At 43.6% G+C, this 26,246-nt stretch overlaps 1 protein-coding gene across 1 annotated transcript in view; it reads left to right on the forward strand.

The window, feature by feature from the left end:
* The first annotated feature begins 212 nt into the window (after positions 1-212).
* Positions 213-26,246, forward strand: part of LOC123729216 (glutamate receptor ionotropic, kainate 4) — a 185,446-nt gene continuing 159,412 nt past the window's right edge. Inside the window, exons 1-2 of the mRNA XM_045703471.2 lie at positions 213-373; positions 11,092-11,189. Of these exons, the coding sequence (XP_045559427.2) occupies positions 229-373; positions 11,092-11,189 (243 nt within the window). The 5' untranslated portion in view covers positions 213-228. The remainder of the gene's footprint in view (positions 374-11,091; positions 11,190-26,246) is intronic.

Consider the following 26,246-nt stretch of genomic DNA (forward strand, 5'->3'; position numbering starts at 1 on the left):
TTGTTTATACTGACTATACATTTAGTAATGATATAACAATCCCATGAAGCATATGTGTGATCTCTGTAGTTCTGCATTATTTGTAGCACAGTTTGTTTGAGGAAATCATGAAGTATATGCACTGTGTCTTGACAATGTGGGCCATCGTGACACCGGGTTGCCAAAGAGCCCTTCTAATGTTTTTCTTTCTTCCCATTCTCTTCTGCAGCCGCCATACTTGACGACCCAATGGAGTGCAGCCGGGGTGAGCGATTGGCCATCACTCTGGCAAAGGACAGCATCAACCGGTCCAGTAACCGCTCCACAACGGGAAAGCTGGAGGTGGACATCTTTGAGCTGCTGAGAGACAGTGAATATGAGATGGGAGAGACCAGTAAGTAGTGGGCGGGTGAGGATGAGAGAACGAGATGGCTTCCGACTCTGTCATCATTTTCAAAAAGTGAAAGACCAGGGTGTCACTGAGTGCCACATTAGAACATCTGTCTGTCTCTGGCTGTCAGGCTGTCAGTGTCTGTCTGTCCGTCCGTCCATCCGTCCTTCTGTCTGTCAGTCTTTTAAATTCTGTGCCTGTCTCCCCTTGTTATCCCCTGCTTTCAGAAATCCCTTGAGTACAGCGAGATAAGTCTATCTTGTTTAGTAATATTTGTAGTAGCGAGAACAGTGGTAAACAAATTATTGGAAAATAGCTGAGGTGCTCTCTCGTGTGAAAGAGCAAAATGAGCAGTCATATTTGGATGTTTCAGGAGCCAAAAGGTATGTTGATGTCTGGATGTTAGATTTTGGACCTTGTTTTGTTTCCTTGTTTACGCCTAGCTGTTTGAATGACTAGACTAAAGATATACAGTAAATACTACAGCTCTAATAAGGTGGACAGGATTTGGACAAATCTTAATACCAATGTCAATAGCCTATCACCATGACGTTGTGGATTGATACAGTGCAATGAAATATTAATAATGCATTAACATTTCAACAAGTTGGTTTTGGTGCTGGTATTTTCATACTAGCTACTTTGAGTAGATGAAAAAAATAATTTCGCTATTTGAGTTAGAATGTTATGACCCCTTTAGGTATCCCCCAAAAATATACACATACAGTTGTAGTGGGAAGTTTACATACACTTAGGTTGGAGTCATTAAAACTCGTTTTTCAACCACTCCACAAATTTCTTAACAAACTATAGTTTTGGCAAGTCAGTTACAGTGAGGGAAAAAAGTATTTGATCCCCTGCTGATTTTGTACGTTTGCCCACTGACAAAGAAATTATCAGTCTATAATTTTTATGGTAGGTTTATTTGAAAAGGGAGAGACAAAATAACAACAACAAAAATCCAGAAAAACGCATGTCAAAAATCTTATATATTGATTTGCATTTTAATGAGGGAAATAAGTATTTGACCCCCTCTCAATCAGAAAGATTTCTGGCTCCCAGGTGTCGTTTATACAGGTAACGAGCTGAGATTAGGAGCACACTCTTAAAGGGAGTGCTCCTAATCTCAGTTTGTTACCTGTATAAAAGACACCTGTCCACAGAAGCAATCAATCAGATTCCAAACTCTCCACCATGGCCAAGATCAAAGAGCTCTCCAAGGATGTCAGGGACAAGATTGTAGACCTACACAAGGCTGGAATGGGCTACAAGACCATCGCCAAGCAGCTTGGTGAGATGGTGACAACAGTTGGTGCGATTATTCGCAAATGGAAGAAACACAAAAGAACTGTCAATATCCCACGGCCTGGGGCTACAGATCTCACCTCGTGGAGTTGCAATGATCATGAGAGCGGTGAGGAATCAGCCCAGAATGATCTCAAGGCAGCTGGGACCATAGTCACCAAGAAAACAATTGGTAACACAGTACGCCGTGAAGGACTGAAACCCTGCAGCGCCCGCAAGGTCCCCCTGCTCAAGAAAGCACATATACATGCCCGTCTGAAGTTTGCCAATGAACATCTGAATGATTCAGAGGACAAGTGGGTGAAAGTGTTGTGGTCAGATGAGACCAAAATGGAGCTCTTTGGCATCAACTGAACTCGCCGTGTTTGGAGGAGGAGGAATGCTGCCTATGACCCCAAGAACACCATCCCCACCATCAAACATGGAGGTGGAAACATTATGCTTTGGGGGTGTTTTTCTGCCAAGGGGGCAGGACAACTTCACTGCATCAAAGGGACGATGGACGGGGCAATGTACCGTCAAATCTTGGGTGAGAACATCCTTCCGTCAGCCAGGGCATTGAAAATGGGTCATGGATGGGTATTCCAGCATGACAATGACCCAAAACACACGGCCAAGGCAACAAAGGAGTGGCTCAAGAAGAAGCACATTAAGGTCCTGGAGTGGCCTAGCCAGTCTCCAGACCTTAATCCCATAGAAAATCTGTGGAGGGAGCTGAAGGTTCGAGTTGCCAAACGTCAGCCTCGAAACCTTAATGACTTGGAGAAGATCTGCAAAGAAGAGTGGGACAAAATCCCTCCTGAGATGTGTGCAAACCTGGTGGCCAACTACAAGAAACGTCTGACCTCTGTGATTACCAACAAGGGTTTTGCCACCAAGTACTAAGTCATGTTTTGCAGAGGGGTCAAATACTTATTTCCCTCATTAAAATGTAAATCAATTCATAACATTTTTGACATGAGTTTTTCTGGATTTTTTTGTTGTTATTCTGTCTCTCACTGTTCAAATAAACCTACCATTAAAATTATAGGCTGATCATTTCTTTGTCAACGTACAAAATCAGCAGAGAATCAAATACTTTTTTCCCTCACTGTAGAACATCTACTTTGTGCATGACACAAGTAATGTGTCATGGACAATTGTTTACAGACAGATTATTTCACTTATAATTCACTGTAACTCAATTCCAGTGGGTCAGACGTTTACATACACTAAGTTGACTGTGCCTTTAAACAGCTTGGAAAATTCCAGAAAATTATGTCATGGCTTTAGAAGCTTCTGATAGGCTGATTGACATAATTTGAGTCAATTGGAGGTGTACCTGTGGCTGTATTTCAAGGCCTACCTTCAAATTCAGTGCCTCTTTGCTTGACATCATGGGAAAATCAAAAGAAATCAGCCAAGACCACAGAAAAAAAGTGTAGACATCCACAAGTCTGGTTCATCCTTGGGAGCAATTTCCAAACGCTTGAAGGTACCACGTTCATCTGTACAAACAATAGTACGCAAGGGCCTCCCGCGTGGCGCAGTGGTCTAAGACACTGCATTGCAGTGCTAGCTGTGCCACCAGAGGTTCTGGGTTCGCGCCCAGCCGGCTGCGACCGGGAGGCCCATGGGGCGGCGCACAATTGGCCCAGCGTCGTCCGGGTTAGGAAGGGTTTGGCCGCACTAGTGACTCCTGTGGTGGGCCGGGCGCAGTGCACGCTGACCAGTTCACCAGGTGTATGGTGTTTCCTCCGACAGATTGGTGCGGCTGGCTTCCGGGTTGGATGTGCATTGTGTCAAGAAGCAGTGCGGCTTGGCTTGGTTGGGTTGTGTTTCGGAGGACGCATGGCTCTCGACCTTCGCCTCTCCCCAGTCCGTATGGGAGTTGCAGCGATGAGACAAGACTGTAACTTCTACCAATTGGATACCACGAAATTGGGGAGAAAAAAGGGGTAAAATAAAAATATATTAAAAAAAAACAATAGCAAGCAAGTATAAACACCATTCATTGGACCACGCAGCCGTCATACCGCTCAGGAAGGAGACGTGTTCTGTCTCCTAGAGATGAACGAAAAGTGAAAATCAATCCGAGAACAACAGCAAAGGACCTTGTGAAGATGCTGGAGGAAACAGGTACAAAAGTATCTATATCCACAGTCCTATATTGACATAACCTGAAAGGCCGCTCAGCAAGGAAGAAGCCACTGCTCCAAAGCTGCCATAAAAAAAGCCAGATTACAGTTTGCAACTGCACATGGGGACAAAGATCGTACTTTTTGGGGAAGTGTCCCCTGGTCTGATGAAACAAAAATAGAACTGTTTGGCATAATGACAAAAGGGGGAGGTTTGCAAGCCGAAGAACACCATCCCAACCGTGAAGCACGGGGGTTGCAGCATCATTGTAACGGCTGTCGTCGGGAATGGAGGACCAAAACGCAGCGGGGTTAAGTGTACTCATCTTCTTTATTAAAGAAAAGAAGGAAAACTGAAAACAACAAACACGTACACTGAAAACACAACAACAAAATAACAGTCTGGCAAGGCACACGGCTAAACACAGAACAATCTCCCACAAACACTAAACCAAACACATACCCATATATAGGACTCCCAATCAGAGGCAACGAGAAAACACCTGCCTCCAATTGAGAGTCCAACCCCAATAAACCAGACATAGAAATACAAAAGACCAGAGACCACATAGAAATACAAACATAGAACATTACCCAAAAACCCGGAAATAATAAATCAAACGCCCTACTAAATAAACCACCACCCCGAACCACATAAAACAAATACCCTCTGCCACGTCCTGACCAAACTACAATAACAAATAACCCTTATACTGGTCAGGACGTGACAATCATGTTGTGGGGGTGCTTTGCTGCAGGAGGGAATGGTGCACTTCACAAAATAGATGGCATCATGAGGCAGGAAAATGATGTGGATATATTGAAGCAACATATTGTGGGAAGCTTGTGGAAGGCTACCTGAAAAGTTTGACCCAAGTTAAACAATTTAATGGCAATGCTACCAAATATTAATTGAGTGTATGTAAACTTCTGACCCACTGGGAATGTGACATATGAAATAAAAAATATGTGAAATAAAAGCTGAAATAAATCTTTCTCTCAACTATTATTCTGACATTTCACATTTTTAAAATAAAGTGGTGATCCTAACTGACCTAAGACAGGGGATTTTTACAAGGATTAAATGTCAGGAATTGGGAAAAACTGAGTTTAAATGTATTTGGCTAAGGTGTATGTAAACTTCCGACTTAAAATGTATATATATACACTACCATTCAAAAGTTTGGGGTCACTTCGAAATGTCCTTGTTTTTGAAAGAAAAGCACATTTTTTGTCCATTATAATAACATTAAATTGATCAGAAATACAGTGTAGATATTGTTGATTTTGTAAATGACTATTGTAGCTGGAAACGGCAGATTTTTAATTTACTATCTACATAGGCGTAGGGAGGTGGATTGTGAGCAACCATTGCTCCTGTGTTCCAATGTGTAAGGCTCGGGCATAGTGGGGGAGGAAACAGACGCAGGAAGCAGCGAGAAGGGTTATAGCTTTTAATGCTCGAAAAGCAAAACACCTGCCAACCCAACATGCGAACTTAGCGCACACAAAATTAAAGTGCCCCAAACACAGGGGACAAAATACAGTGAGCGCAACACGATGCACTAGCGCAAAATACAGACAGCGCTTACCCAAGCAACACACAGAGGAAACAATCCCGCACAAAGAGCAGGCGGGCCAACTAGCTAATATAGCCCCGCTAATCAACCCAACTACGGACAGGTGCAAACAATAACAGAAAGGGGGAAAACAAAAAGGAATCAGTGGCAGCTAGTAGGCCGGTGACGACGACCGCCGAGCGCCACCCGAGCAGGAGGGGGCACCACCTTCGGTGGGAGTCGTGCCACAATGACACGTTTTGTTAGCTAATCCAAGTTTATCATTTTAAAAGGCTAATTGATCAAACTGTTGATCTAATTAAAGAAGCAATAAAACTGGCCTTCTTTAGACTAGTTGAGTATCTGGAGCATTAGGATTTGTGGGTTCGATTACAGGCTCAAAATGGCCAGAAACAAAGACCTTTCTTGTGAAACTCGTCAGTCTATTCTTTTTCTGAGAAATGAAGGCTATTCAATGCTAGAATTTGCCAAGAAACTGAAGATCTCGTATACCGCTGTGTACTACTCCCTTCACAGAACAGCGCAAACTGGCTCTAACTGGAATAGAAAGTAGAGTGGGAGGCCCCGGTGCACAACTGAGCAAGAGGACAAGTACATTAGAGTGTCTAGTTTGAGAAACAGACGCCTCACAAGTCCTCAACTGGCAGCTTCATTAAATTTTACCCGCAAAACACCAGTCTCAACATCAACAGTGAAGAGGTGACTCCGGGATGGTGCCTTCTAGGCAGAGTTGCAAAGAAAAAGCCATATCTCAGACTGGCCAATAAAAATAAAAGATTAAGATGGGCAAATGAACACAGACACTGGACAGAGGAAGGTTGGAAAAAGTGTTATTGACAGACGAATCTAAGTTTTAGGTGTTCGGATCACAAAGAAGAACATTCGTGAGATGCAGAAAATATGAAAAGACGCTAGAGGAGTGCTTGATGCCATCTTTCAAGCACGGTGGAGGCAATGTGATGGTCTGGGGGTGCTTTGGTGTTGGTAAAGTGGGAGATTTGTACAGGGTAAAAGGGATCTTGAAGAACGAAGGCTATCACTGCAACGCCATGCCATACCCTGTGGACGGCGCTTAATTGGAGCCAATTTCCTCCTACAACAGGACAATGACTCAAAACACAGCTTCAAACTATGCAAGAAGTATTTAGGGAAGAAGCAGTCAGCTGGTATTCCCTCTATAATGGAGTGGCCAGCACAGTCACCGGATCTCAACCCTATTGAGCTGTTGTGGGAGCATCTTGACCGTATGGTACGTAAAAAGCCAATCCAACTTGTGGGAGGTGCTTCAGGAAGCATGGGCTGAAATCTCTTCAGATTACCTCAACAAACTGAGAACTAGAATGCTAAAGGTCTGCAAGGCTGTAATTTCTGCAAATGGAGGATTCTTTGACGAAAGCAAAGTTTGAAGGACACAATTATTATTTAAATGAAAAATCATTGGAAAACAAGGACCTTTCTAAGTGACCCCAAACTTTTGAACGGTGGTGTATATTTTGATAAAATATAGAATTTGTCCTTTACCACTATAGCCCAGAGAAACGCATTGAATAACACATTCATAAATGTAAAAAAAATAAAGTCAAAAAATCTATCATAAGAAACAAGGTTTTGAAGTAGTTGGAGATATAAGAAAGCTCATACTGTGTTTAACCCCTTTTTTGGGTAGGCACAAAAGTACTTTCATACTTCCGTAAATTTTTTTGAAACGGTACTGGTTACGTTCAGACTAGTCCTGTGACACTTGTGGGGGTCGTAGAGCAAAACGGAGAGCAAAACACCATCGTGTTCATGAGAATATTCCCTTTCCACAGTGGGGTCATATTAGTTTGTAGCCCAAACGCTTCGGAAGCTACAAACAGAAGTTGTCATCAACAGTATTTGACTTCAGAAGAGTCCCCTGACACCTTTGGGGGTTATAGAGCAAAACGGAGACCGCCATCGTGCTCCCCTTTCCGTAAATGAACCTTTATTTAACTAGGCAAGTCAGTTAATAAGAACAAAGTCGTATTTACAATAGCGTCTGTATCACAGACGTTTTCATGAGAAGACCAATTTTTGTGATGTCTCATGGTCTGACCAACACCGCTCTAGCCACCTTTCACCGCAGATGCGGAAGTATAGCATAGGCGGATGTGGTGGACTGAGAAAAACAGATATCTCTAGTTTAAACTGATGGATTCTGATGGGGATTTTTTTTATTATGTTACTTAGATTGATGCACCTGTGCGTCAATCGACTCTAGGGGGTTAAACGCACATTGTACTGTAGGTGTATGCCCATTAGATTCATACCATCATTCAGTCAGTAACCTTATTGAGCTGGGGCTTCCAAATTGAGGACAGTAGCCCTATTGTTATAAAAAAGAGGACCCTTCCTTGCAATTCTCAGAATTAGTAGAGCTTAATGGTCGTGGTAGCTCCTCCTCATACATAAGAACAACTGTATTCCTCTCCCTGCTTGGTTGGCTGCCTGTAAACCCCGTCCTAATTTAGTGCTGTAGTGGATGTGCCCAGGTAGAAATTGGATTAGGGATGGATCAGTGGCACCAGTAAGGGGGAAATCTCACACAGCCAGCACTACCTGCCCAGCACAGTGTGTGTGTGTGTGTGTGTGTGTGTGTGTGTGTGTGTGTGTGTGTGTGTGTGTGTGTGTGTGTGTGTGTGTGTGTGTGTGTGTGTGTGTGTGTGTGTGTGTGTGTGTGCGTGTGCGTGTGCGTGTCTTTCTGCCCGCCCAGCCCCAGCCTTCCCACAACACCAGACCTCTTCCTTTTATTAGAGCTCTGATTAGGGCCATGAATGATGGATAGAAAGTCAGCCAAGACCACCAAGCTTTGTAGAGGCATGTGCGTGAGTGCCCTTACAAAACACGCACGTCAAATGTATGTGAAATTTAGAGTTCGCATGTTAACTCCACCTTTTCACATGTGAGAAAAACGTGTTTTCACCTCACTTGAATTTTGCATGTGAAAAATGGGATATACCATTTCACATGTGAAAAACTTTCTCGTGAAAATCTCACGTTCAACATGTGGAATTGCAAGTTCCCGTGTGGTGGTGAAATGGTGTCATTCTCCTCACATGTGAAAAGGTGGTGTTAACATGTTGCAGTAGAAATTTTTCCACATATGGGACTGCAAATTCTGTAACACCATTCTGTAAAAAGGTAACTTAGCCTACCTGAGTATAATAATTCAAGTGTGTTACTGCTGCAGGTACACGCCTCTCACCTTCATATGTTGGTCAGTGACTATTAGAAAGAGCCCAGTGAAAAGAACAGAAGCTAGTGCTCCATGTCTCCTTATTTATCCTGTTTAACATGTTAAAATGAGCACTGTCAGAGTTAATCAGTTAACTCAAGTTCACTTTTTGTAATTTCAGTGCAGACATTTGTTTTGGGGGGCACATTGTCTGAAATCTTTCAAAATACACTGAAAACATCCAACATAAATTACAGTTCAATTTGAGCAAATTATGAAGCGAATCCTGTGATATACTCTATACATTTTGTAATCATTTGACAGCTCTAGTTGTCATTAAAGTGTGAAAATGCATATGTGAAAGTGTAGCGGACATGAGTACACGTGAAATGTATAATACCACATGTGAAATGTTGGGAAACCACATGTGTCTGAGTCATGTGAAAAATATCCATGTGTCTGACTCTTTTTCACATCTGATTTGTTCACATGTGAAACATTGGTGTGAAATGTCACGCGTGTCCGAAAACCACGTGTGTGCCTCGTGAAAATGTACAAACGTTTACATGGGACATTTTTCACGTGATTTGTTCACACGTGTTCAGATGTGTCCAAAAAACACATATTTGTACACCTTATTTTCACTTACTGCGTGTGAGTGGTGTGTGTGTGTGTGTGTGTGTGTGGTTTTGATGTGTGTGTGTGCGTGCATTCTTGTGTGCATATGAATGTGTATATTTCTGTCGGTTCACAGAACTGAACTCCAGGTCCCGTGCATATGTTGGCTTTATCTCATTTGCAGCTGCTGCAGCTTTCAATGGGAATTAATTGATTTGAGGGAATCAATTGTAAACAAACAGAATGGACTCCAGACAACCCACTGACCTTCTGACCAAGATTAGACAGAAGTGGTGCAGAATTCCGTTATAATGATCCACATTCATATTGGAAAAGTTGTCACTTGTCACGGATGTAAATTGCTTTGGCCATAGAACGAGGAGGAGCGGGAAAAGAATCCCAAACGGACACATTGGCCTTTTCTCAATTGAATTTGCTCAACTACTGCGTTCTCTCTCCTCTGTCCTCTCTGGCCTACTTTTGAAAAAGGTAATCGAGGAGAGGCAGCGAGGAGAGTGAAAGTGGATGAAAATGCACTTGTATGAAATGGCTGTCCTTATCCAATCTTGCGTCATCAGGCAAGTTACGTGTACAGGGTGGAATTCCAAAATAAATATACAAAGTGATAAAAACTAATTCAGAAGAAATTAGAAAAGGACATTCTGTTCCCTGTGTAAAATAGAAAACACACCCCTGTGAAAAGCCTCATGGGTCATCATGTCAGGATAATCAAGATCACTTTGTAGTTCGGTGACGCCGTGCAGACAGGTGCAAATGTGCTTTAAATGGAGGAGAGAGGGGCAGGTGGGTGGGATAGGAGAAGGAGGGGAGTGTAGGGGACACTCCATTGGATGACAAAGGGATTATTTATTAATCATTTGATTCACTGCTCCTGTAATTTTCTAATCTCGTTCGGCGAGGATCCCGAGCTTTGCTCCAATGGCTAAAAGATTGTCCCCCTTTACTCTCCCTTTATAAATATTTACCCGCATTTGGTGTTTGTTAATGGCCCATCCCCCACCCCAGCCAGTCTGTCTCCCTCCACGGTTGTGTCCGAAATGGCACCCTGTTCCCTACATAGTTCACTACATAGTACATCTTAGCCGCTCACATCTTAAAACAGCAGTCCTCCTTCTCACTACCATACAATGTTAATTAAGGACAGGGATCAAGCCCCACCTGAAATTACATTTTGTTTCCCCTGCAAGTAAGATTAAACCCAAACTCGTGTGCAGGGGAGTGCATAGGGAAAATTATATTTCCCTAAATATGTTCCCTTTTAGACACTGATTCAGTGTGATGGTGATGGTGGATGTTAGAAAAGACAGATCACAACTGCTTTTTGAAGACTGATAAAATATCTGAAAGGTTTAGATTAAATGTAGTTCTCAGCTATTATTTTAACCAGGTCATTGTGCCCCTCTGCATGACGGCACATTTTGCTTGGCACTAACTCCTACATGACACTTGTAAGTACTACTTTTGTCCCCAATTGTTATCTTAAAAAGAATGCTTCTTGACAAGAGATTCTAAATGGTTAGCAAAAACTTCCACATGGCCAGATCTCATTCCAAGCTGTTGCTAATTATGTTCTATGATTGCACCCCCATTCAATCTGTCATATTTCAATCCACAGCTGTAGATCTACTATCGGTGAGGTGAAATCTTACACAGAGCAGCTGTAAGTTAATACATCGATAGAACATGATCAAGTTAATAGGCAGAAAACCCCAAAACCTCCTACTTATTAAAGATGAACTGGGAACCGCTGGCTCAGACTGTTAGTGTAGGATAAAACTACACACTAAGCAACATACAACTCCTATTTAATAGGCTGAATGTGGTCTTTTGACCATGTCCTGTCCTGTATTATCTGACTGGATGCTTGTCTCTCTGTGTTGACAGTGTGCCAGATCCTGTCCAAGGGAGTGGTGGCAGTCCTGGGTCCCTCCGCCAGCCCTGCTTCCAATTCCATCATCAGCAATATCTGTGGAGAGAAAGAGGTGAGTACTGGCTCGTATTTTGACTGGCTTTATTTTGCCTGTCACAATAGCACTGTTTGCCAGTCATATTATGGAACAGTATGTTTTATTATTACTGTGGTTTTGAGACCGTGCTTGACCCTTGTCAATGACTCACGTCAATGCCACAGCAGACAGAATTCTTTTCATAACGTTCTAAGCTATTGTCTGAATTTTCAAAGGGGCCAAGAGTCAAGGACTTAACAGCGTACAACATTCATCTAATCTAATCATTTCTCAGATGGATTGTAAATTGTCTTGGTCCTGCCATGTGTCTGTTAGTTTTGTGAAGGACCACTTCTCCTTGAACAACATAGAAGGTCATAATTTATATGTTTTCAGTTCAGGGTCCATTCAAATAAAATAAAATAAAATGTTATTTGTCACATGCGCTGAATACATGCGCCGAATACCTTACAGTGAAATGCTTACTTACAAGCCCTTAACCAACAATGCAGTTTTAAGAAAAAAATAAGAAAAGTAAGAGATAAGAATAATAAATAATTAAAGACAGCAGTAAATAACAATAGCGGGGCTATATACAGGGGGTACCGGTACAGAGTCAATGTGATGGGGCACCGGTGTCGAGGTAATTGAGGTAATATGTACATTGAGTCGTGATGTTGAACAGTTTTGCTTAGGCTCCAGTGATTTGTGCTTACTGCAGGATGTTACTACTGTCTTTTATGCATGATATTAGGCAAAATGTCAATTTATACAAGTCTATAATAAAAATCACATTTATTTTCCGATATATGTCACCTTTAATGAGAACTGTGATGATTTGATCAGTCTTTAGGCTTGGACTCCCTGCAGTTGTAACTCTCTAGTGATGTATACTGTCTATCTCTTTGAAATGTTCTGAACCTGAGGTCATTCCCTGTGTGAATAAATGAACATGTAGATGAATTGTATGTTCTTAAACAAGTTAACTTTCTGTAATGTATTCATCGGACCATGCGCCACACAAGACTCCTTAAAGCAGCGTTTCCCAAACTTGGTCCTCGGGACCCCAAGGTGTGCATGTTTTTTTTTTTCCCCTACACAGCTGTTTCAAATAATCAACTAATCATCAAAACGTGCACCTCTTGGGGTCCCGAGGACCAAGTTTGGGAAACGCTGCCTTAAAGGGATACCTTGTGATTTTGACAATGAGGCCCTTTATCTACTTCCCCAGAGTCAGAGCATGCTAGCAGACACCCATAGACTTCCAGCCAACGCTAGTTAGCATTGGCTCACAAAACTACCTCTAACTTCCTTCATACTGGACACAGAGACATAAAAATGGTATCCACCTGTTCATCGGACTCTGGAGATGTAAATATCATAAGATGTTCTTAAAGATGTTCTTAATGTTAACTTTAATGCTAAATGATTAAGGCAAATACATTAAAATGTTTCACGCAAATACCATCTAAAAGGCCAGGCACAAGACTGTGTGAGTTCTGCAGGTCTAAAACGATGATGACATGTAAGAATGATGATGCCACATCCTGGCTTTTAAAAAAGGCCAACAGGATAGTGTTTTCGAGGAGTTTCTCGAATAGCTGTCAGAGGTGTACTCTGACAATGAATAAAGGTCACATTGCTCTGTTATTACCCTGAAAGGGATATCTCACTAATGGTCTCCTTTTGCAAACTAGACATATCGATAGTCTTTCTCAGTAGAGGACAACAGGCCTGGCCCTGGCTGATGGAACATGTCTGTGGGATTGAGGGAGGGAGAGTTCTTTGGCCACTTTATTACGACCTGTTTGAGGGGAGAGTGGAGTGTGATGGAGAATATTGTTTTCCAATATAATTGCCAGAGGTGTGTGTTTAATGCAGTAGCCACATAGTACTAATGTTGATTAGCAGTTATTATATTGATATTGCGTATGTGCTGGTATAATGTATATCCAACACTGACAAATAGATCAATGAGGAATCAATGTGTTGTATACAGTGTCTTCAGAAAGTATTCACATCCCTTGACTTGTTCCACATTTTGTTGTGTTACAGCCTTAAGTTACATGTCGCTGGCCTACACACCATACCCCATAATGTGGAATTGTGTTTTTCAAACTTTTTACAAATTAATAAAAAATGGAAAGCTGAAATGTCTTGAGTCAATAAGTATTCAAGCCCTTTATGGAAGCCTAAATAATTGCTTAACAAGTCACATAATAAGTTGCATGGACTCACTCTGTGTGCAATAATAGTGTTTAACATGATTTTTGAATGACCTAATATCTATACCCCACACATACTATCTGTAAGGTCCCTCAGTCGCAGTGAATTTCAAACACTTATTCATCCACAAAAAACAGGGAGGTTTTCCAATGCCTCGCAAAGAAGGGCACCTATTTGTAGATGGGTAAAAATAAAAGCAGACATTCAATTTCCCTTTGAGCATGGTGAAGTTATTAATTACACTTTGGATAGTGAATCATTGCACACAGTCTATACAAAGATTCAGGCATCCTTCCTAACTCAGTTCCCGGAGAGGAAGAAAACCGCTCAGGGATTTCACCATGAGGCCAATAGTGACTTTAAAACAATTACTAGTTTAATGGCTGTAATAGAAAATTGAGGATGGAATCAACAACATTGTAATTACTCCACATTACTAACCTAATTGACAGAGTGAAAAGAAGGAAGCCTGTACAGAAGACAAATATTCCAAAATATGCATCCTGTTTGCAACAAGTAACTAAAGTAATGCTGCAAAACATGTGGCAAACTGAGTACCACGTTTTATATTTTCAAGCATAGTGGTGGCTGTATCATGTTATGGGTATGCTTGTAATTGTTAAGGACTGGGGAGTTTTTTAGGACAATAAAGAAATGGAATGAATCTAAGCACAGGCAAAATCCTAGAGAAAAACCTGGTTCAGTCAGCTTTCCACCAGATACAGGGAGATTAATTCACCTTTCAGCAGGACAATAACCTAAAACACAAGGCCAAATCTACACTGGAGTTGCTTACCAAGAAGACAGTTAATGTTTCTGAGTGGCCGAGTTACAATGTTGACTTAAATCTACTTGAAAATCTATGGCAAGACCTGAAAATGGTTGTGTACCAATGATCAACAACCAATTTGACAGAGCTTGAAGAATTCTGAAAAGAATAATGGGCAAATGTTGCGCAATCCAACTGTGGAAAGATCTTAGAGACTTACCCAGAAAGACTCACAGCTGTAATCGCTGCAAAAGTACTTTTACCAAGTATTGACTCAGTGGTGTGAATACTTATGTAAATTAAATATTTTTGTGTTTCATTTTCAATACATTTGCAAAAATGTATAAAAACATGTTTTCACTTTGTCTTTATGGGGTATTGTGTGTACAGTCGTGGCCAAAAGTTTTGAGAATGACACAAATATTAATTTCCACAAAGTTTGCTGCTTCAGTGTCTTTAGATATTTTTGTCAGGTGTTACTATGGAATACTGAAGTATAATTACAAGCATTTCAGAAGTGTCAAAGGCTTTTATTGACAATTACATGAAGTTGATGCAAAGAGTCAATATTTGCAGTGTTGACCCTTCTTTTTCAAGACCTCTGCAATCCGCCCTGGCATGCTGTCAATTAACTTCTGGATCACATCCTGACTGATGGTAGCCCATTCTGGCATAATCAATGCCTGGAGTTTGTCAGAATTTGTGGGTTTTTGTTTGTCCACCCGCCTCTTGAGGATTGACCACAAGTTCTCAATGGGATTAAGGTCTGGGGAGTTTCCTGGCCATGGACCCAAAATATCGATGTTTTGTTCCCCGAGCCACTTACTTATCACTTTTGCCTTATGGCAAGGTGCTCCATCATGCTGGAAATGCATTGTTTGTAACCAAACTGTTCCTGGATGGTAAGGAGAAGTTGCTCTCGGGGGATGTGTTGGTACCATTCTTTATTCATGGCTGTGTTCTTAGGCAAAATTGTGAGTGATCCCACTCCCTTGGCTGAGAAGCAACCCCACACATGAATGGTCTCAGGATGCTTTACTGTTGGCATGACACAGGACTGATGGTAGCACTCACCTTGTCTTCTCCGGACAAGCTTTTTTCCGGATGCCCCAAACAATCGGAAAGGGGATTCATCAGAGAAAATGACTTTACCCTAGTCCTCAGCAGTCCAATCCCTGTACCTTTTGCAGAATATCAGTCTGTCTCTGATGTTTTTCCTGGAGAGAAGTGGCTTCTTTGCTGCCCTTCTTGACACCAGGCCATCCTCCAAAAGTCTTTGCCTCACTGTGCGTGCAGATGCACTCACGCCTGCCTGCTGCCATTCCTAAGCAAGCTCTGTACTGGTGGTGCCCCGATCCCGCAGCTGAATCAACTTTAGGAGACGGTCCTGGCGCTTGCTGGCCTTTCTTGGGCGCCCTGAAGCCTTCTTCACAACAATTGAACCGATCTCCTTGAAGTTCTTGATGATCCGATAAATGGCGGATTTAGGTGCAATCTTACTGGCAGCAATATCCTTGCCTGTGAAGCCCTTTTTGTGCAAAGCAATGATGGCGGCACGTGTATCCTTGCAGGTAACCACCGTTGACAGAGGAAGAACAATGATTCCAAGCACCACCCTCCTTTTGAAGCTTCCAGTCTGTTATTCGAACTCAATCAGCATGACAGAGTGATCTCCAGCCTTGCATTTCACACCTGTGTTAACAAAAGAATCACTGACATGATGTCAGCTGGTCCTTTTGTGTCAGGGCTGAAATGCAGTGGAAATGTTTTTGGGGATTCAGTTCATTTGCATGGCAAAGAGGGACTTTGCAATTAATTGCAATTCATCTGATCACTCTTTATAACATTCTGGAGTATATGCAAATTGTCATCATACAAACTGAGGCAGCAGACTTTGTGAAAAGACATTTTTGTGTCATTCTCAAAACTTTTGGCCACGACTGTAGATTGGTAAGAGAGAGGAAAAATATATTTAATCGATTTTTTATTCAGGCTGTAACACAACAACATGTGTAATAAGTCAAGGGGTATGAATACTTTCTGAAGGCACTGTATATTTTACTTTCTATATATATATATATATATATATATATATATATATATATCAACCCGGCATCTACAGTAGCCTATATAGTGTTACATGGTGTTGTGTGTGTGTGTGTGTGTGTGTGTGTGTGTGTGTGTGTGTGTGTGTGTGTGTGTGTGTGTGTGTGTGTGTGTGTGTTTGTGGCAGTTGTTGTGAAGGTGTTGGGGAGTCAATTACTTCCTGTCTGTGCTCAGTGATTGTGTCTGTGTTCATAATTCTTTACTGGGAGAGTGCACAGATGCTGGCAAGCTGACAGGAGGCCGAGTAAATAGGGGGACATATGAAAATATGGCTCATGACAGCCCCTTCCATGTGATCAACCTATTACAAACACTCAATTTATCATTCGGAGAGCTCCATATCCATTTGGGAGGCTCTAAGTGATGCTGTACAGAGGCATACTGTAACCCATCTGGATGTTTAGAATGGTAACTAATAAAAACAGTACCTGTTCAGTGGACAGGTTTTTATCTCTTCACAGGAAGCAATTGCGTAGCACAGATGCCGAGAACTCCTAGCTCCATGTACAGTATAATCCTTTTAACACCTCTTAAACGTTAGCTTTCCTATTTAGTGGACTTTGAGCGGTTCTAGACCGGTTCTGACCAACATTTTTGTGTACAGAGTGCTCTGTGAACAGCACAACATCAATTGCTGCACTCTTTGAAATCTGACACCTCATTTGCATAGAGAGCGACACATTAGATTTTCTGGCCTATGCAGATAATGGTTTGATTTCCTCTGGCTGTGAACCTCGCAGCTTCGCTTACAATACGGGAAATATGAAATGGGATACCCTAACTATAGCAGCAAAAGCAATCTCATCACGCTGTGATGTTCATTGATGGATTTAGACCACTTTCTCTTGGTCACAGCAAGACAAAATCACTTTGTGTTTAAAGCTGAAGTTGTAACAAGTCAGCAAGCATGGCGTCTGCGTCGCTCAGAGGATGCTGGGCAGAAAATGCTCTGTCGTCAGTTATGAAGTGTTGCCAATTTTGTACTGTCAATAAGTATTATCATATTTATTTTACAGTTAAAAGATAGGTTAAATATTAAAGTAATTTATAATTTGATTGTTACTATATTTAGAATGCATTTCAATCATTTCATGCCCTATTCCCCCACTTTTGTTGAGTAATATTATTTGTTATATTTTCATCTTTTTATCATGTTTGTACTGTGTACTTGAGCTTGTGTCCTCAAAAGAGACTACACCTGAGAAATGTATAACTATTTTTATCAGAAAGGTGAGATTTGAATCTTCTGGCAGTTTAAGCATTACTAGGTATTGTTTATGGCTGTCTTATGATAAATAATTATTGTCTATTTGTCTGTCTATTTAGGCAGAAATCTAAATGTTTACATTGCATTGAACAGTTTTTTATGTTTTGCTGTTGAATGCTGCAGAACATGTTTTAAGTAATAGTCTTCTACACTGAACAAAAATATAAACGCAACATGTAAAGTGTTTGGTCCCATGTTTCATGAGCTGAAATAAAAGATTCCCAAAATGTTACATATGCACAAAAGCTTATTTCTCTCAAATTTTGGGCACCAATTTGTTTACATCCATGTTAGTGAGCATTTCTCCTATGCCAATATCATCCATCCACCTGACAGGTGTGGCATATCAAGAAGTTGATTAAACAGCATGTTCATTACACAGGTGCACCTTGTGTTTGGGACAATAAAAGGCCACTCTAAAATGTGCAGTTTTGTCACACAACACAATGCCACAGATGTTTCAAGTTTTGAGGGAGCGTGCAATTGGCGTGCTGACTGCAGGAATGTCCACCAGAGCTGTTGCCAGATAATTTAATTTTAATTTCTCTACCATATTTTGGCAGTACGTCCAACCGGCCTCACAACTGCAGGCCACGTATATGGCATTGTGTGGGTGAGCGGTTGCTGATTTCAATGTTGTGAACAGAATGCCCCATGGTGGCGGAGGGGTTATGGTATGGGCATGCATAAGCTATGGACAATGAACACAATTGCATTTTATCGATGGCAATTTTAATGCTTAGAAATACCGTGGCGAGATCCTGAGGCCCATTGTCGTGCCATTCATCCGCCGCCTTCACCTCATGTTTCAGCATGATAATGCTCGGCTACATGTCGCAAGGATCTGCATACAATTCCTGGAAGCTGAAAATGCCCCAGTTCTTCCATGGCCTGCATACTCACCAGACATGTCACCCATTGAGCTTGTTTGGGATGCTTTGGATCAACTTGTATGACAGTGTGTTCCAGTTCCCGCCAATATCCAGAAACTTCGCACAGCCATTGAAGAGGAGTGGTACAACATTCCACAGGCCACAATCAACAGCCTGATCAACTCTATGCGCTGCATGAGGAAAATGGTGGTCACACCAGATACTGACTGATTTGCTGATCCACGCCCCTACCTTTTTTTAAGGTGTCTGTGACCAACAGATGCATATCTGTATTCCCAGATATGAAATCCATAGATTAGGGCCTAATGAATTTATTTCAATTGACTGATTTCCTTATATGGACTGTTAATCAGTCAAATTTTGGAAATTGTTGCATGCCGGTTGATATTTCTGTTCAGTATAATTTACGTCAGTTGTAAGGACCTCTGACGTGGGTTTAAAAATTGAGGAAATGTCTCTGGTTTTAGCATGAATCACACAGAAAATCTCACTGCCTATAGACTGCCAATAGGTACTTATCACTGTGGGAGACCGTTCATTCTATTGCTAGAATAAAAGCGGTACCTGCTGCATGCTGACTGGTAGCGACAAACCTGACGGTTCTACTTTTAGATTTGCAGTGCTTGTCAGTGGCCAAGAACTTCACTTTGTGCCAATCAGAGAGCACGAACCCCCACATTGGGGGAGCCAACAGGAGTGACAACAAATAAAATAAAATAAATTTTAAAAAATGGATTTTTTTCTCCGTTGCCATGTTTGCGGTTTTCGAACAAATTGTGTAACTTTGAAAACGATGTTGCGGTTGAAAATGTATTGGTAGCGGATTGTTTTTTTGGGCTACTTCTAGTGAGTGAATGGGTGAATGGTGGGAGGGCTGGATGGGTGTTTATGTGTTCAGAGCACTGGTTGAGAGAGCGCTGCATCTGAGTCACCAAGACAGAGCAGCACACCCACTGACAACTTTTTGCCAGTTGTCTGTTGGTGGTTTAGATTGTCATTATGGAGACACATATCCACCCCTTTCTCTATAAAACATATTAACGCACTAGAAGTGATATAACAGAGACAAAGCAATAGAAAATAACTTTAGGCGCACTAGAGGGCTTTAGATAAATAAACTGCATTCTAATGTCGACTTTTCTTATGGAAAACCATATCAAACGCATGCTCAGTGCTCAGTTCTTGGGTCTCAAGCGCTGCACGAGTGAACATTTGATATGGAAGATAAAGAACTCCCTCGCATGCTTCTGTTATGGGGAAAAGTCCACAATGAAACATGCTGACATTAAATGTGGAGAATGACAAATTTGCATCTGTTGGCTATCAAGTAGGCTATTACTTTATATGCCATTGTAGGCTACTGTAGCCTACCATGTGATACAATGAATATGTTGAAATGACGATATCGCTGGACTCATTGCAAATCAATTTGTGCCACTTGTATAGCCTACCTGGAGCTGGTAAACGGGTTTAATAAATAACCTATATCTTCAGTTTATTGTGGTTGTTGTAGCCTTGTGTTATTATGCAATTATCAATGGCCATGTTTAGTTAATTAATGTGGAAGTTATCAATTGTGATCATGGTCACAGCTCTACTGCAAATGTATCATTTTGCACATTTAATGTCAATTTCATTGTGGACTTTTCTCTGAAATGAGATGTTGGCCTATCAGGTGCTATAGACAACCTGCATCTAAGCAAACCATGGTAAAGTTGAATCGCAATTATAAACCCAGATTTTAGTCAGTAGCCTATGCCTATTGAAATAACAAGCCAACCTAGCAAATAGACAATTTATAACTATTTGTAGTCTTAACATCTGGCTCATAAGAACTGTGCAATTGCCAGAAAATAGCCTAACAATCGTTTTTTGAAGTTTGTCCAAGTTTTTGTTTTATTATATAAAAATAAACAATTAGGTGGTATAAAAAGTTTATCCAAGTATTTCACTCAAACTCTCCTGTCGGATTTATTTATAGTTATGCAGATGGGAAAACAGGATTTATTTAATATAATAAACTGGGTGGTTTGAGCCCTGAATGCTGATTGGTTGAAAGCTGTTGTATATCAGACCATGTACCATAGGTATTGCAAAAACATTTATTTTACTGTTGTAATTATATTGGTAACCAGTTTATAATAGCAATAAGACACCTCAGGGGTTTGTGGTATATTTGCTAAAATACCACGGCTAAGGGCTGTGTCCTAAGAACAGGGACCACACCTCCTCGGGCCTTCTTGTTTAATCATTGCAGTCAAACATGTTAAATTGACATCCATTGATGGAAAATTATCTGGAGAGTTTAATGAGGGCAAATTATATTTTATCTTGGGACGTATTGTTAAGCTCGCATGAATTATAATTTTGATGGCAAACCGAATTCAGCATCTTAGTCTACATCATCTTAGTCTACAGCTTCTTGATGTCTGGGGGGGCGGAGGGACCTCCCGCACCTCAGCATCCTGCAGTGGACCAGCTACCACCGGCCTGAGGAGAGACACATGAAATGAGGGGTTAATGCGATAACACCTATAACATACCTTGTTTATTCTCCTCAGGACTTTAAATGGCCCTACAAACTGTGGGCCCAGCTTCCGGCAGGGCAGGCGGAGGGGCAAGTTTCGGGTCGAGAGCCTGACCCGGTCCCCCGGCACGAACACGGGAGCCTTACTGCGGTGGCGGTCAGCGCTCACCTTCTGCCGCCAACCAGCCCGTTTAAGGGATTCCTGGATGGCTCTCCAGGTCTCCTTTGAGCGCTGCACCTATTCCTCCACCGCAGAAGCCTCGGTCTGACTCTGATGCCATGGTACCAGGACCGACTGATAACCCAACACGACCTGAAACGGCGACATGTTCGTGGAGGAGTGGCAGAGCGAATTCTGAGCCATCTCAGCCCATGGGACGAACCTCGCCCACTCTCCTGGCCGGTCGTGGCAATATGACCGCAAAAACCTGCCTACATCCTGATTAACTCTCTTCACCTGCCCATTACTCTCGGGGTGAAAACCCGAGGTCAGGCTGATCGAGACCCCCAGACGCTCCATAAACGCCCTCCACACCCGGGACGTGAACTGGGGACCCCGATCAGAAACGATGTCCTCAGGCACCCCTTAGTGCCGGAAGACGTGTGTAAACAGGGCCTCTGCGGTCTGTAGGGCCATAGGAAGACTGGGCAAAGGGAGGAGATGGCAGGACTTAGAAAACCGATCCACAACGACTAGGATCGTAGTGTTCCCCTGTGATGGAGGAAGATTGGTGAGGAAATCCACCGACAGGTGAGACCAAGGCCGCTGTGGAACGGGAAGGGGATGTAACTTCCCTCTAGGCAGGTGTCTGGGAGCCTTACACTGAGCACACACCAAACAGGAGGAGACATAAACCCACACGTCCCTTGCCAACGTGGGCCCCGCACTAAGAACCCGCACCATCCTATCAATACCCGGATGACCAGAGGAGGGTAGCGTGTGAGCCCACCTGATCAATCTATCGCGAACACCAAGTGGGACGAACCTCCGACCAGCTGGACACTCTGGTGGAGGGGGATCTGACCGTGACGCCCGCTCGATGTCCGCGTCCACCTCCCCTACCACCGGTGCCACCAGACAAGAGGCCGGAAGTATGGAAGTGGGATCGATGGACCGCTCCTCGGTATCATAGAGACGGGACAGTGCGTCAGCCTTAGCATTTTGGGAACCTGGTCTATACGAAATGGTGAAATTAAATCTGGTGAAAAACATCGCCCACCTTGCCTGTCGGGGATTCAGTCTCCTCGCCGCCCGGATGTACTCCAGATTACGGTCGTCAGTCCAGATGAGAAAAGAGTGTTGCTTTCCCTCAAGCCATTGTCTCCACACCTTCAGGGCTTTTACCACAGCCAACAACTCCCGGTCCCCCACATCATAGTTTCGCTCCGCCGGACTGAGCTTCCTAGAAAAGAAAGTGCAGGGGCGAAGCTTGGGGGGCGTGCCCGAGCGCTGTGAGAGCACGGCTCCAACCCCAGCCTCAGACTCGTCCACCTCCACTATGAATGGCAAAGAGGGGTCCGGATGCGCCAAGATGGGAGCATCGGTAAACAGAGCCTTCAGACGACAAAAAGCTCTGTCCGCCTCCGCCGACCACCTCAAACGCACCGGGCCCCCCTTCAGCAGTGAGGTAATGGGAGCAACCTCCAGTAGTAATTGGCAATGCGGTCACACTCCATCACCACCCCAGATGTGGAAATGCGATACTCCAGAAAGGAGACGGCTTGTTTGGAGAACACACATTTCTCGGCCTTGACGTATAGGTTATGCTTCAGCAGTCGCCCAAGTACCTTACGCACCAGAGACACATGCGCGGCGAGTGTAGCGGAATAGATCAGAATGTCATCGATGTAGACCACCACACCCTGCCCGTGCAGGTCCCTGAGAATCTCGTCTACAAAGGATTGGAAAATGGCTGGAGCATTTTTCAACCCATACGGCATGACGAGGTACTCATAATGGCCAGATGTGGTACTAAACGCGATATTCCACTCATCTCCCTCTCGGATACGCACCAAGTTATACGCGCTCCTGAGATTCAGTTTTGTGAAGAAGCGTGCTCTGTGAAATGACTCCACCGCCATGGCGATGAGAGGTAGCGGGTAACTGAATCCCACTGTGATGGAATTTAGACCTCGATAGTCAATGCACGGACGCAGACCTCCTTCTTCTTCACAAAAAATAAACTTGAGGAGACGGGTGACGTGGATGGCCAAATGTATCCCTGTCTCAGAGATTCAGTGACCTATGTCTCCATAGCCACTGTCTCCTCCTGTGACAAGGGATACACGTGACTCCTAGGAAGTGCAGCGTTAACCTGGAGGTGTATCGCACAATCCCCTTGTCGATGAGGTGGTAATTGGGTCGCCCTCTTTTTACAGAAAGTGATAGCCAAATCGGCATATTCGGAGGGAATGCGCACGGTGGAGACTTGATCCAGACTCTCCACCGTCGTTGCACCAATGGAAACACCTAAACACCTACCTGAGCACTCCTCTGACCACCCCTCAAGAGCCCCCTGTCTACATGAAATTTGGTGATTGTGATCAGCCAACCAGGGAATCCCCAGCACCACCGGAAACGCCGGAGAGTCAATGAGGAAGAGACTAATCCGCTCCTCATGCCCCCCCCACTGCGTCACCATGTCCAGTGGAACCGTGGCCTCCCTGACCAGCCCTGACCCAAGTGGTCGACTATCTAGGGCGTGCACGGGGAAGGGTTGATCCAACTGAACCAAGGGAATCCCTAACCTACTCGCGAACCCGCAATCAATACAGCTCCCCGCTGCGCCCGAATCTACTAGCGCCTTATGCTGGGAGTGAGGGGAAAATTCAGGAAAAGAAACCAACGCATACATATGGCCAACAGGGAGCTCTGGGTGAGTCTGGTGCGGACTCACCTGAGGTGTACGAGCAGTGCTCTGCCTGCCCTCTCGACTCCCAGACGAGCTCCTCCAGCACCGGTCAGCAGTGTGACCTCTCCGACCACAACTGGTGCAGGAGGAGGCTCCTCCTCCAGTCGACCTAGCGGCAGCACCCCCCAAATCCATGGGCATCGGAGCAGGTGGGCTGGGAGGTGGAACGAACAGGACCCGATCAGAACGCCCACAGGCAGCCAGCAAGTTGTCCAGTCTGATGGACATATCTATTAGTTGGTCCAAAGTGAGGGTGGTGTCCCGACAAGCTAGCTCCCTGTGGACGTCCTCTCGTAGGCTACACCTATAATGGTCTATCAGGGCCCTGTCATTCCACCCCGCGCCGGCGGCCAGGGTCCGGAACTCCAGTGCGAAATCGTGGGCGCTCCTCGTCTCCTGCCTCAAATGAAACAGACGTTCACCCGCCGCTCTACCTTCTGGGTGAACTCTGGATAATGGTCCCTCGCCGAATCTGGGCTATCCCAGACCGCGTTGGCCCACTCCAGGGCTTTCCCCGAAAGGCAGGAGATAAGGACGTTGACACTCTCCTCTCCCGAAGGAGTTGGGTGAACGGTCGCAAGGTAAAGCTCCAACTGGAGCAGGAACCCCTTCCACCCGGCAGCCGTCCCATCGTACTCCCTCGGGAGCGCCAGTCGAATCCCACTGGGGCCGAACGCCGTTGGAGAGGGTGGTGGTGCAGGCTGAAGAGTGGCTGAAGACGGGGTAGGGAGACCGCTCCTCTCCCATCTCTCCATTCTCGCCAACACTTGATCCATAGCCGTTCCCAGACGGTGGAGAACGGCTGTATGCTGAAGGACACGCTCCTCCAAGGATGGGGAGGGCGCGTCCGCTCCTGCTGACTCCATATACACTGCTCAAAAAAATAAATGGAACACTTCAACAACACAATGTAACTCCAAGTCAATCACACTTCTGTGAAATCAAACTGTCCACTTAGGAAGCAACACTGATTGACAATAAAGTTCACATGCTGTTGTGCAAATGGAATAGACAACAGGTGGAAATTATAGGCAATTAGCAAGACACCCCCAATAAAGGAGTGGTTCTGCAGGTGGGGACCACAGACCACTTCTCAGTTCCTATGCTTCCTGGCTGATGTTTTGGTCACTTTTGAATGCTGGCGGTGCTTTCACTCTAGTGGTAGCATGAGACTGAGTCTACAACCCACACAAGTGGCTCAGGTAGTGCAGCTCATCCAGGATGACACATCAATGCGAGCTGTGGCAAGAAGGTTTGCTGTGTCTGTCAGCGTAGTGTCCAGAGCATGGAGGCACTACCAGGAGACAGGCCAGTACATCAGGAGACGTGGAGGAGGCCGTAGGAGGGCAACAACCGATCCTGTCGAGGTTCGTTTGCTCGATAACGTTATGGAAATAGGATTTATTGGATAAATGTGGCAAGTCATGTCTTGCTACAAAAAAAAGTATAGTTTTCAAGACTTCTGGGCGGGTTTTGAGAGGTCATTGCACTAGTAATTTTAGCTAGACCTGGCAACCCTGCGTACATCCAAGGTTAAATGTCATGAGCCAGTCATACTTCATATGCAATGAAGGCTATGGTATGGTAGCTGGCATGCACAGATGCAATGCACACAACACTAAATACTTATAATTGAAATTATTTTCCATGAAACAGCTGCCTGTGTTAGCTGCTGTTATTTTCAACCTCAGTCAGCTGTGAAACCTATGGATATGGCTTTGGAAAACAATGCATGTGGGTGGGCTGCATTGGGTGACCGCCTTCTAATGGGAATGCCCCTGTCATTTGTGACGATAGAATGATATTTTGTCTTAAATGTAAATTATTTCAGAGAGGACCTTTGATTCATTGGATTGAATAGTGATTTAAATGTTTCACCAAATGTGAATAATGTCAATACTGTTGAACCAGAGATGTAACGCGCCTTAGAATCATATTTTAGAAAGTATACTTAAGTGATAGTGTCAGATTTACTTGGATCTTTTGAGATATCCAATTTCAATGTGTCGGAGCTATGATTTCAAAGCTCTCTTATACATCTTTGGCTCAGCAAACCTTCTTAGCCATAATCCCCAGTTAAAAATATATTCTATATTTCTTCCCTCCCATTGTAGAATGACTATTTTGGCATTTGGCATCCTTTTACCCAGACACTCAAACGCATTTCTTCATGATAGAAATACGATTCAATATTTGCTATATTGAGAAGAGTAAGATTATAGTAGTTCAGTGGGGCAGTGCCTTTGAACCTGACTGACATGAGGACTGCATGCAGAGCACTCTTCTGAAGGACTTCACAATAGCCCTGGAGAGGCACAACAACAGGAGGTCCCTCACATCCACACACACTCTCCCTCTCCTTGTGAGAATACATTGTGAAAATTGCTTGTATT

This window comes from Salmo salar, chromosome 20 (assembly GCF_965601325.2).
Source record: "Salmo salar chromosome 20, fSalSal1, whole genome shotgun sequence".
Lineage (NCBI taxonomy): Eukaryota > Metazoa > Chordata > Actinopteri > Salmoniformes > Salmonidae > Salmo > Salmo salar.